Source organism: Palaemon carinicauda, chromosome 22 (genome assembly GCF_036898095.1).
Source record: "Palaemon carinicauda isolate YSFRI2023 chromosome 22, ASM3689809v2, whole genome shotgun sequence".
NCBI lineage: Eukaryota > Metazoa > Arthropoda > Malacostraca > Decapoda > Palaemonidae > Palaemon > Palaemon carinicauda.
In genome coordinates, this window is record NC_090746.1 from 5,091,359 (window position 1) to 5,103,836 (window position 12,478).

Below are 12,478 nucleotides of genomic sequence, written 5' to 3' on the forward strand. Positions count from 1 at the left end.
GTTTTAATGAATGTTTTGATTTTAATATTTTCTTTGATAGGTAAGTATGTGTTTATAGTAGAAGGAAGTTTTAGTTTAAAAAGTGTTTTAGAGTGTAGAAAGGGTTTATGAAATTAATTCATAAAGATAATTGTAAATAAATGAAAATATATACAAATAATGAACAAATGTAACAGAATACTGTTGTTACTTTGCATTTTTTCACCTGTTTTGGGAGGGGGAGAAGTCGGATTGTAACACCTGCAATATCTGAGCAAAAACTGTACTGTATATTTGTATGACCTGCTATTTATGATCTTAATTGTAAAGACATTTGTTTAATTTCCAGTTTTATATTTGTTAAGCAATATTCTTATTTATGTGGTAAGAGGATTTCCAATTTAGTTTTTTAAATATTAAACTTAGCCGGTGAATATATAATAGCTGACGTCTCCGACGGCTCGACAGATTCCCAAAAACTCGCGAGCGATCGCCATGAAGGTAGCGGGTGTGCCCACCAGCGCCAACTATCGGCCAGATACCGCATATACATGTAAACAGCTCCAGTTCTTCTCTGTCGGTTTCATCGACAAGTCGATTCCACTCGCTTTATGACCTCGAGTTTTCTACCGAATTGGTGAAGTACTTGGTTTTGGTTTTATTGCTTTCGCCGTGTTGGATTATTCAATACTATCCTCAAAAGAAATGCTTTTGAAAGGAGAGTAAAAGTGTTTTGCCCTTGCTTTTTTATCTCTGGTTTTTTTCCATTGAGTAAAGATGGCCGACCCTTCCCTCAGTACGGAAGTGTGTTTTAGGCTTTTAGTAATTATTTTATCACGTTAAAAATTATTGTTGATAATTATAGATTTTCCTCTATATATTTTATATCTCACCCGCCTTTATTAGGCCTCTTCGATTAGCTTTCCATTTATACTAATCATCAAGATAAATTTTATGTTTTTGTTAATATGCGGCCTTTACCTCCGAGATGTAGGCGGTCCTAACTTGGAAACCGAAGTTAAACAACGTTGAGCCCATTCAACTTTTATTTTCGTTAAGTTTAAATCATTTGCTCTGTAAGAGTTATGAAATGAATATTTTTTAGAAAATATTTTAAGAAAGATATTCTTTGAATAGTCTTTGTGCTGTTTTTTTTTTCAAAGATGAACTAACGTTTGGTTTATTTATGCTACGCGGTTTGCGCTCTATCGTTACGATAGAGAAAGAGAGAATCACGGTTTCACTTTGCAGAAAGAGTAAATCGATTTTGACGTTTTGTTCATTCTTCTTTCAAACTGAAGTGTTTTAAATACTAATTTAAAGGAACTTGTTAATTTTCATTTTCTTAGTCCTTTCAGTTTTTTTCTTTGGTCAAATAACCTGTTTATTGACGAAGGGTGAGTGGGCTTTTCTCTTGTATGTGACAAGAGAGAGAGAGAGAGAGAGAGAGGAAGAGAGAACGATCCGATCTTTATTCTCGTCCCAAGGGAGTTTAGGAGCGAGTAACGTTGTTCTCGATTCAGTTTACTCTCGTCCCAAGTCTCTGTACGGGTTGAAAGGATAAAACGTTTTTAGTTTTTATTCTCGTCCCAAGGCACTGTACAGTGAGAGATTGAAAACGTAGTCTTTAATGAACTAGTGTTTAGTCTCCTCCCCAGTCACTGATCCTTTTTAACTTTACAGTATATATTTCCGTGTTATTCGATATATATGTTTACTGATTTTTGCATGTACTAATGTGCTTACATTATACGACTCATTTCGCAATTATCTCCTTTTGATGTAAGGGAGAATTGCGTGCTTCAGGTAGAAATCAGTTTTATTCATGCCTAATGTGAAATTATTGAAAAATACGATATCAGTGAAGTAAGTGCAAAAAACAGAAAATCGTAGTGATAAAGTGATAAGTGCGCAAAGTTATTTTAGTGTTGCGTCCGAGGGTTCGTCTGTTCGTGCTTGTCGTTCACCTAGTCCGAGACCTCTTGCAAGCTCCCATGCACCAGGGAGAAGTAATGTCGTAGGACTTATGGGGACGAGAGGCTTTAACCAACGAACAGACGTTCCCTCTATGGTTTCGGGCGTGTCTCGTCCAGACCGCTCCTACCATAAGACGAGTGAGGCAGTTTTCTCCTCGTCATCCGAAGGCTTCTCGCAAAAGAAACCGTGGAGCAAAGTTTCTAGACCCTTAAAGCGGAAGTCAGTCCCTTCAGGACAGGTCCAGCGTCCTGGCTGTAGCCATTGGGACAGCTCTGACCCTGTGCAGTCATCGGAAGACTGCTCGCCGCCTAAACGAAAGCGTAACACGGGCTCCGAGAGTCTTAGTAAAGGCAATGTTTTGCCGTCACAGACGTTACCTTCGTCTCGACCCGTACCGACTCCCGTTGATCCTAAATGGGTTGTCCTGCAGGATATGCAGAATAAGCTTGCCTCCCTTATGGAGGAGTTTACCGTTGAGCAGGTTCACGATGATCCTCGCCGTTACGCTGATCGAGATCCTGGCCTTCAGCCGCCCAAACGAGCATTTACTCGTCCTTTTGACGTTATGAAACGTGATGTCAGTAGTTTGTCACGTCAGTCACGTGACTTGGATCCTCACTCGCTGCAGTCCCGTGTTGACTTTCAGCCGCTGCCGCAGCCTCGTGTTGACGTTCAGCCGCTGCCGCAGTCTCGTGTTGACGTTCAGGACGTTCGCCAACCAGCTCAGTTGCCTTGTTTTGATGTTGAGCGTCAAGCACCACAGTCAAGGGTTGTTTTGACTGCTCAGTCTAGGCAGTCAAGGCAGTCTCGACTTGACGTCGAGCGTCCATCAACTCCTGTTGTTGTTGCTGGTCAGTCCTTTCAGCAGCGACATGACGTCGCTTCCTTGACTGCTACTGCTGCTCCTTTGCGTGTGGACTTTGCTTGTCAAGCATTGCCACCGCGGCAGGTCTCTCCTTTTCATGAGACTCGGCAATTGTCGGACGAGGTTCCTTCAGATGAGGAAGTTGCTGATCCTCCTCCTACTGATATTCCTTTGGGGACTTTGTCAGACGGAGAGGAGCCTAAACTGCTCAGCCCTCTATGGACTTTAAAAAAATCATGCTGATTTTTAAGGATCTTTGTCCGGACCATTTTGTAACTGCTGCTCCTCGTTCGCCTTCGTCAGAGTTTACACTAGGCCTAGCTACTTCGAAGCCGTTGTTGTCTAAGCTAGTGCTCTCTCGCTCTTCTAAGAGAGCTTTACGTTTGCTAGGCGACTGGTTGATCACCAGGAGGAGTTTGGGGGAGACAGCCTTTGCTTTCCCTCCTTTTAAACTGGCTTATAGAGCGAGCGTCTGGTATGACACGGGAGAAGTTCTCGGCTTGGGAGTTCCTGCCTCTGCCCAGGGAGACTTCTCAAGCCTCCTAGACTCTCCCCGTCGCCTGGCCATGAGACGCTCCAAGATTTTATGGTCGGCTTCATAGCTAGACCATCTCCTGTTAGGAGTTTTTTCGAGCGTTTGAAGTTTTGCTGTACAATTATGTCATGCATGAACAAGGCTATCAGGGATGGCTCCAATGATCTGGCAGCCACGTTCTCTGCAGGAACAAGGCTATCAGGGATGGCTCCAATGATCTGGCAGCCACGTTCACTGCAGGAGTACTTAAGATGTAAGTGCGCTCAATGTGTTCATTGTCAAGACAAACTTCACGATGAAGACTACCAAATCTGTCTTGGCAGCATTAAGGGAAGGCGACTGGATGGTCTCTCTCGACCTTCAGGATGCATACTTCCACATCCCGATTCATCCAAACTTTCAACTACATCTGAGGTTTGTGGACGGGAAAGTAATGTACCAATGTCAAGCACTGTACTCCGACCTCATTCCTGCTCCTCTTGTTTTTACAAGGCCCTGGCAAAATGTAGCAAGCTTTCTACATTTTTTTGAGGATTCAGAGCCTCCCTTTATTTTGACGACTGGCTAATCAGGGCGTCGTCATTATATCGCTGTCTGGAGAGCCTCTAATGGACATTAGACCTAACCAAGGAGCTAGGTCTCATAGTGAACGTAGAGAAGTCGTAACTTACAGTACCCCATCCCAGACTATTCTTTATTTGGGAATGGAGAGACAGTGTCTGATTTTTCGGGTCTTTTCGTCTCCCGCAAGAATGGAACAAGCTCTGTTAAAAGTCCTTCACTTGCAAGAGAAAAACAGTTGCTCTTTAAGAGTTTGAACTAGCCTCGTGGGAACTCTTTCATCGCTGGAGTAGTTTATCTCTCTGGGGAGACTCAACCTATGCCCTTTCCAATTTCACCTAAACCATTGGAACAAGGTGAAGGGCTTAGTGAGTATCTCTTTCCCAATCTCCAACTCAGTCTAGACATGTCTGACTTGGTGGGACAGCAACATCAGACTTCGAGAAGGTCTTTCTCTTGCGATCAAGAACCCAAACCATGTGTTGTTTTCAGATGCATCGGATTTGGGTTAGGGAGCTCCACTGGACAGTCTGGAAGGCTCGGGTCTTTGATCCACGGATCAGAAAGAACTCCATTTTCTCCTTTGGCGAGGTTTGTGCAAGGAAAATGAATGTCTTGGCGGACGGCCTCAGCAGAAGAGGACAAGTCATCTCCATGGAGTGGACGTTGCATAAGACTGTGTGCGAGAAGCTATGGATGACATGGGGTCAACCCACCATAGATCTTTTTGCGACTCTCTCTGACAAAGAGGCTCTCGACTTACTGCTTTCCAGTTCCAGATCCAGAGGCAGCCCACATAGACGCTTTCCTGCTGGACTGGTCTCACCTGGACGTTTATGCCTTTCCACCTTTCAAGATCCTAGACAAGGTGCTGCAGAAGTTCACCTCTCACGAAGGGACCAGGTTGACATTGGTTGCTCCACTCTGGCCCGCGAGAGAGTGGTTCACAGAGGTACTTCAATGGCTGGTAGACGTTCCAAGGAGTCTACCTTTAAGGATGGATCTCTTACGGCAGCCCCACGTAAGGGATCTTCATCAAAGCCTCCCCGCGCTTTGTCTGACTGCCTTCAGACTATCAAAAGACTCTCAAGAGCTCGAGGATTTTCGAAGGAGGCAGCCAGAGCGATTGCGAGAGCTAGGAGAGCTTCTACCATCAAAGTATACCAGTCGAAGTGGGAAGTCTTTAGAGACTGGTGCAAGTCATCATCTATTTCCTCTTCCAGTACCTCTGTAGCCCAAATCGCAGACTTTCTCCTACATCTGAGAAATGTTCGCTCCCTCTCAGCGCCCACTATTAAGGGCTACAGGAGCATGTTGGCGTCTGTATTCAGACATAGAGGCTTAGATCTTTCCAATAATAAAGATCTCCAAGATCTCCTTAAGTCTTTCGAGACCTCTAAGGAGCGTCGTATGGCAACTCCTGGATGGAACTTAGACGTGGTCCTAAGGGTCCTAATGTCCGACAGGTTTGAGCCATTACATTCAGCCTCCCTGAAGGATCGCACCCTCAAGACGCTTTTCTTAGTGTGCTTGGCTTCGGCTAAAAGGGTCAGTGAGATCCATGCCTTCAGTAGGAACATCGGCTTTTCCACAGATAAAGCCACATGTTCACTTCAGCTTGGTTTCTTGGCCAAAAATGAACTGCCTTCTCGTCATTGGCCTAAGTCATTTGATATACCTTGCCTATCAGAGATCGTAGGCAACGAGCTTGAAAGAGTACTGTGTCCAGTTAGAGCTCTTAAGTTTTATTTAGCTCGTACCAAATCCTTACGAGGTGGATCTGAGGCCTTGTGGTGCTCAGTTAAGAAGCCATCATTGCCTATGTCTAAAAATGCTTTGTCGTATTTTATTAGATTTTTAATCCGAGAGGCTCATTCTCACTTGAGTGAAAAAGACCGTTGCTTGCTTAAGGTTAAGACGCACGAAGTAAGTGCTATAGCAACTTCCGTGGCCTTTAAGCAAAACAGATCTCTGCGAAGTATTATGGACGCGACCTTTTGGAGAAGCAAGTCGGTTTTCGCGTCATTTTACTTAAAAGATGTCCAGACTCTTTATGAGGACTGCTACACACTGGGTCCATTCGTTGCAGCGAGTGCAGTAGTTGGTTAGGGTTCTACCACTACATTCCCTTAATTCCAATATCCTTTTAATCTTCTCTTGAAATGTTTTTAATCTTGTTTTGGGTTGTACGGAAGGCTAAGAAGCCTTTCGCATCCTTTTTGATTTGGCGGGTGGTCAAATGTCATTTCTTGAGAGCGCCCAGATTAAGGGTTTTGATGAGGTCCTGTTGTATGGGTTGTCGCCCTAGATACTTCAGCTCCTGGGAGTCTTTCAGCATCCTGAGAGGATGGCTGGGCTTCGTGAGGAAAGCGGACTAACAAGGCAGAGTAATCGTTAGAGTCAGCTTCCTTACCAGGTACCTATATTTATTTGGGTTTTGTTATGATATAACTGTCAAAAACTCTAAGCATATACGCCGTAAACTGTATTAATACTGGTCTCTACCCACCACCATGGGTGTGAATCAACTATTATATATTCACCGGCTAAGTTTAATATTTAAAAATGATATTTTGATTATAAAATAAATTTTTGAATATACTTACCCGGTGAATATATAAATTAAAGGCCCCCCCTTCCTCCCCGATAGAGACCCAGCGGGATGAGAAGAACTGGAGCTGTTTACATGTATATGCGGTATCTGGCCGATAGTTGGCGCTGGTGGGCACACCCGCTACCTTCATGGCGATCGCTCGCGAGTTTTTGGGAATCTGTCGAGCCGTGGGAGACGTCAGCTATCATATATTCACCGGGTAAGTATATTCAAAAATTTATTTTATAATCAAAATATCATTTTTCTATATTTTACTTGTATTACATGTATAGTATACTGCATTGATTTTTCAGAGACTTGACTATATGCTGCAATGTGTTGAGGGAGCTTATGTTTTGGCAGTTTCGATGATTAAAGTTGATGGTACTGGCTCCAGTGAAAGTAGTGCTGAAGACCATCAACGAGGAATGGAAAATGATGATACTCCATCTTTTGAGCTTTCTCTTGCCAATGTGTTACAATGTTTAAAATCCTGTCTTCCATCTTTGCTAAAGGTCCTCCAGGAAGAGTTGATTTTAAAGTTGTCCAAGAGTCTTAAAGTACCTGGAGCTCTTATAAATATGCCAGGTAAAAGATAAATTTTTTCTGTAGCCTTGTGAAAGCATGAATATGTATTTTTTATAAACCTATACAAACTCAGTGTATGTCATAAAATATTAATAGAAAGATCTCCAAATGAAAAGAATTGCTACAGAGGGGTACTGTCCCTTTGTCAGAGATCTCCTTGTTTATAGATGTTATTCCAGTTCATTCTTCATGTAGTCTGTACCATTTACACAAGGGATATAGGAGCGTGAAGAGGGATATCTTTTAAAGTATGAAAAAAACTGATTATGTAGTTTGTCCAAATCAGAAACAAATTTGTTGCAAGTTATTTTCTAGATTTATCGTTTAGGCATAGAAAATTTACAAGCACCTTTCCTAAGTCCCCTGTTATTTGAAGATATAAATGATGTTCTATGAAGGTAAAACAAAGTACTGAGTTGGTAGTGAGGAAGGTCCCCAATGATCAAAGCATAAGCCAAAAGTTAGAGGTTGTTGAAGGGTATTGCAGATCAATATCAGTAAGCACAGACCCGAGTCTTGCGAGGTGGGTGGGCGAGCTCCTCTACCTGACGAAGGTTTGCGTATGATCTAGGTCGCTCGCCAACCTAATAGCGAGCTCGTGAGAGCATTCTTGCCTACACATCATGTTTTGGCATCACATGCTCCACAGGTACGCACTACTTTGGTACGACGCACTCACTCATTACCGCAGTATGCTCTGGCAGTGAGACAGGAGGCACTGATGCCCACCTCCTTGCCTGCCCACACCTATAGAGGGACTCCCCTATCCTTCCCTTACAACTTTTGCATCGCCAATCTTTGCCTCGCCATTAGGTGGTACAGCATTCGCACTCACTGGGGTTCTCTGCTTTGGGGACACGCCTCCACTCTACCTGTTCGCACCCCTTGGGTAGTGGGCGAGAGCGTGCTGGTTTGCGATGCTCATCTAGAGTGTATGCACCTCCCTATGAAAAACGGGTATATCTAGGAATGGAGATCAATACCAGACTATGCAAAGTCTCTCTGTCCAAAGAAAGAATAGAGACAATGAAACGGGCAGCACTCACGTTTTCTGTCGCAGGCCGCTTTGCCATCACAGCAATGGCAAATGCTGCTGAGGCACTTGGCCTCCTTGGAGAAACAGGTACCCAACAGCCAGCTGCGCATTTCTCTTCAGTGGCAGCTGAAGACCTTTTGGTCTTAGCATTCAGACCCTTTGAACATCATGGTTCCGATAGGGTCAGAGCATGAGAGAGGCCTGAGCTGGTGGGTGTCCGACACTAATCTGCTGTGGGGAGTAGACCTTCTCTCTCCTCCCCCAGAATAGATGCTCTTTACAGATGCCTCAAAAGAAGCGAGGCTCACCTGTTGCGACATACTGCCTCCCGGCTATGGCTCAAGTCGGAGTGACAGTGCCACATAAAACCTAGAAATGAGGGCAGCATTCCTAGTCCTCAAGCAATTCCATCAGCTTTGTTCAGGGCACTCCGTGGTGCTGAGAAAGTGACATCATCATGATAATGGCGTACATAAAACTGTCAAGGAGATATTTTTCACAACTCCTCTGCCATATAGCTGGAGGAATCTGGAGATGGACAGAAGGCAATTTGGTAGCCCTATCATCCTGTTTCCTCCCGGTCAAGAAGAATGTGCGGGTAGACAATCTGAGCCGGAAAGCTCATATTGTAGGCTCCGAATGGTCTTTAAATAGATAGCCAACAAAGTCTTGACTTGTGGTTCGCCAACAATCGACCTGTTTGCAATGTCCCTCAACCGGAGACTTCTGGTGTACTGCCTCTGGTGCCAGATCCCCAAGCAGTCTGTCAGGACATCTCCCAACATCTGTGAGACAACTTGGACATTTACACGTTCCCCTCCCTCTGACTGAACAAGATAAGGGCATCGCAAAACCTCTCAATGACCCAAATAGCTCCGTTGTGGCAACCTGCAGAATGATTACCGGACCTTCTGTATGTGCTCACAAAGGCACTGAGGGAGCTCCCTCCACTTCCCAATCTACCCAGACAACCAAACATAAAGATCTTTCACTGAGCGATAGCTTTGCCGTGACTTCACGCTGGGAGGTTCTCCAGCAAATCCTCACAGTGCAGTACTTTTTGCAACCGGTTACAAGGAAGATGGCAGGAGACCTTCATGAGTTTTCTTCTGCTGTATACCAGACAAAGTGGTCTGTCTTTTGTGGTTGGTATCATGGACAGGGTATATCTTCCCTCTTTGCCACTATTCCAATGAAAGCTTTGTTTTTGTTGTACCTCAGAAGGAATGCCCTCTTCTCATACAAAGTTTTTGAGCGCACTTGCCCTTAGTCAGAAGTCAGACCTATGCCTTGGTATATAGTTCACGTACTGCATTCTCTGAAAGGAGTGCCTTTCAAGCTGTGTAGTCGGTTATCAGACCGTGACTGGATTTTGAAGTCAAATTTCCTGGTAGCCCTGGTCTCCGCAAAGAGAGTCAGCGAACTACGTGGTTTATCTTACAGCATTGCCCATTCAGGGGGGATTGCAACGAGTGACACTCAACTTGGTCACTGAGTTTTTGGCTAAGACTCAGGATTCGCTGAGATTCAGACCCTTCCAGATTGAGAGACTGTTCCATAACAAATGACCCAGATCAGCTGTTACTGTGCCATGTAAGGGCACTGAGGAAATACTTTAAAAGAACCTCCAGAGATCACTTTCAGATCAGCAGGCTCTTTGTAAGCACAAGAATGGTCAAAGGGAAGGTAACAAAGAACTCAATCTCTTCCTGGATTAGGCAAGTGATTGAGCCAGCCATACAACCAGGCTCCTCTCATTCTGGTCGTCTACCCCAAACTCATGACGTCAGGAGTGCCAGCACGTCCCTTGTGTTCAAGAAGAATTTCTCTGTGACACAGGTGTCAAATGCTGTCATGTGGAAACAGCAAACCATGTTCACGGCCCACTACCTGCATGACATAACCCACAGGAACCTGATGCTTTTTTCTTAGGGCCCTGATACTTTTATCTCAGGGCCCTGATGCTTTTATCTTAGGGCCTGTCGGCTGCACAAAACATGGTCACGGACACCTCAGCTCCCTTGTAGGACAAGTAGGAGTTGGTTGAGGGCAGATATTACCCACAAGTAAGTCTAGAATGAATGTGTGAGTGACTGGCCACTTCCTATTTCATTCTTCCCTCTTTTTTGGGGTTAAGTATCCGAGAAACTCTGCAAGCTGGCCAACTCTAACCGCGGTTTGGTACCACCATTCCTTTTGTAACCTAGTATATGTGTACATGTTTGTTATGTCCCCGATCTCCAAGCGAGGTGGATTCGAGCAATGTTCAGGTTAAGTGCGAAGTTTAACTCCAATCTTATGCTTACCTCGTCAAGTCACATTACTAAATCCTTGCACCTAGCACAGATTGCCCTTAAGGGTTAATGTGGTGTCAGGATGTCTCTAAACAGCTTGTGCAAAGCGGAGAGTAACAACCCGGGTCAGTCACCAGCCAGTTGGTTTTAGGACTTCCCCCCCACTATGAAGTGAGTCTCCACTAAAGATCGTAAGGGTTTGAATATAGTGTCAGAAGAAATGACAAATTTGGAAATAATTTGTATTTCTCCTAATTATACAAAGTTTGGGGTCTTAACATATACTGGTCACGCCATCACCTTTCCCCTGAAGTCCTGCTGCAATTGTAAAGTGACGATTTGTTACTGGTATAGGTGTGAGCAGGATGGTCGGTCTGCTCTCACTTTCCCCACTAACTAGCAGAGGGTAATTACTCCTCATGAAAAGCGTAAAAGCTGGTTTCAGCTATCGCCAAAATATATCTCCTCTGTAAAGAGCTCCAGGTTTGTATAGTTAGGGAAAATGCAAATTATTTCCAAATTTGTCATTTTCTGAGCTTATATGCATCAACAAGAGGAAGCAACAGAAGTATGTTCTGGAATTGCAGGATTTGTTTTTCTCACATTGATGCATCTTGTGATGCATCTTGTGATGCCCTTCTTATAAATTCCAATGCTGTACAGCAACTCTCTTTATTGCAGTCAGCCAGTTTGTATGACTGGCCTTGATCTTAGGGTATAAGGCTGCCTTTGACCGAGTTAATCATGAGGCCCTTGTTTTCAAACTCAAGCAGTTGGAGTAGTTAGGTCTTTTGCTAGCGTCATTATTGAGTTTTTAAGTAACTGATTGTAAAGATTTGTGGTAGATGAACACCATAGTGACTGTATAGTAGTGTTCATGGCCCATTAATTTTTGTTTTATATACATATAGTACGTGGTTTGACATTGAAATTAACTTTGTTACATATACAGATAATGCTACTATCTTTGCATCAATGCCACCTCTTGAACTTAAACTTGTGGTTTCAAGATCCATTGATAAAGATCTGGTCAAGATTAGTGTATAGTTCAAATAATGGGAGATGAAATTGAACTGAAACAAAACTATGTATAAGTAGGTCAAAGATGCAGGCTCCTCAACATCCATATTTGTTTACTGTCAGTGTCTACCTGTTTACAAATCATTTAAAATTCAAGGTATGATTCTTGATTCTAAATTTATTTCTGAGAAACATCCAGTTTGTTTCTTCTTCAGTTGCATGAAAAATTGACATAATGGGCGTCTTAAGATTTTTGGTGATCACTCTTATCCTTAGGAAATATTTAAATTCTTTCATTCCACCAGGTTTTGAATATTAATCCTCTGTTTGGTCTTCAGTTGGTGGTTTTCATCCTAACATGTTGGACAAAAACTTGCTGTTACTGAAAGATCTTTGCACCATCTTATCAGCCCCAGCTTCCCTCTCTTTTTGGCCTTCTTCTATACCTGTGTTTGAGCTCCCGTTTTACATCTTGCTGTCCAGCCTCACAACTTTTACTTCAGAGTGCAACTGCAGGGTTTCTTCCAATTTGCATATGGGTGCGATTGCCTTCTTAGGGCCCAGTATTGGGCCTTGTGGCCCAAATTCATAAATCCAATCCAACTCAAAAACTTGTATATCAAATTCCTTATCCCTTATATGTACATTAATCTCTTGTCACTCTTGTTCAGTTGGTTTTTATGCATGTTCCTTAAGATTTTTCACAATTCTGACCATTCTTTCCATTTAGGTGTTCCCAGACTGTACCATCTAGTCCATAGCACCATGTATTCAGTTAATTCTAACAAGTCTTGCCTTCTCCACTGTAAGGCTCAATACATCACAGTAGTCTAGAAATTGTATTCAAATTGTGATCAGATTATGGAATAATATTTCTAATTTGGTATTATATTCGCTGTTACATCAGTTGTCTTATCTCATTTCATAGTTTATATATGACTTATTGATGTAGCATTGTTATTGATCTTAATATGTTTTTCACTGTATTTTTTCTTTTACAGTTTTTTCTTTACTTCTCTGCTTTCTTTCC

At 43.2% G+C, this 12,478-nt stretch overlaps 1 protein-coding gene across 1 annotated transcript in view; it reads left to right on the forward strand.

Moving 5' to 3' along the window:
* mei-41 (meiotic 41) overlaps positions 1–12,478 on the forward strand; it is a 316,521-nt gene that overhangs the window by 80,376 nt on the left and 223,667 nt on the right. Inside the window, exon 7 of the mRNA XM_068345943.1 lies at positions 6,825–7,098. Within this exon, the coding sequence (XP_068202044.1) occupies positions 6,825–7,098 (274 nt within the window). The remainder of the gene's footprint in view (positions 1–6,824; positions 7,099–12,478) is intronic.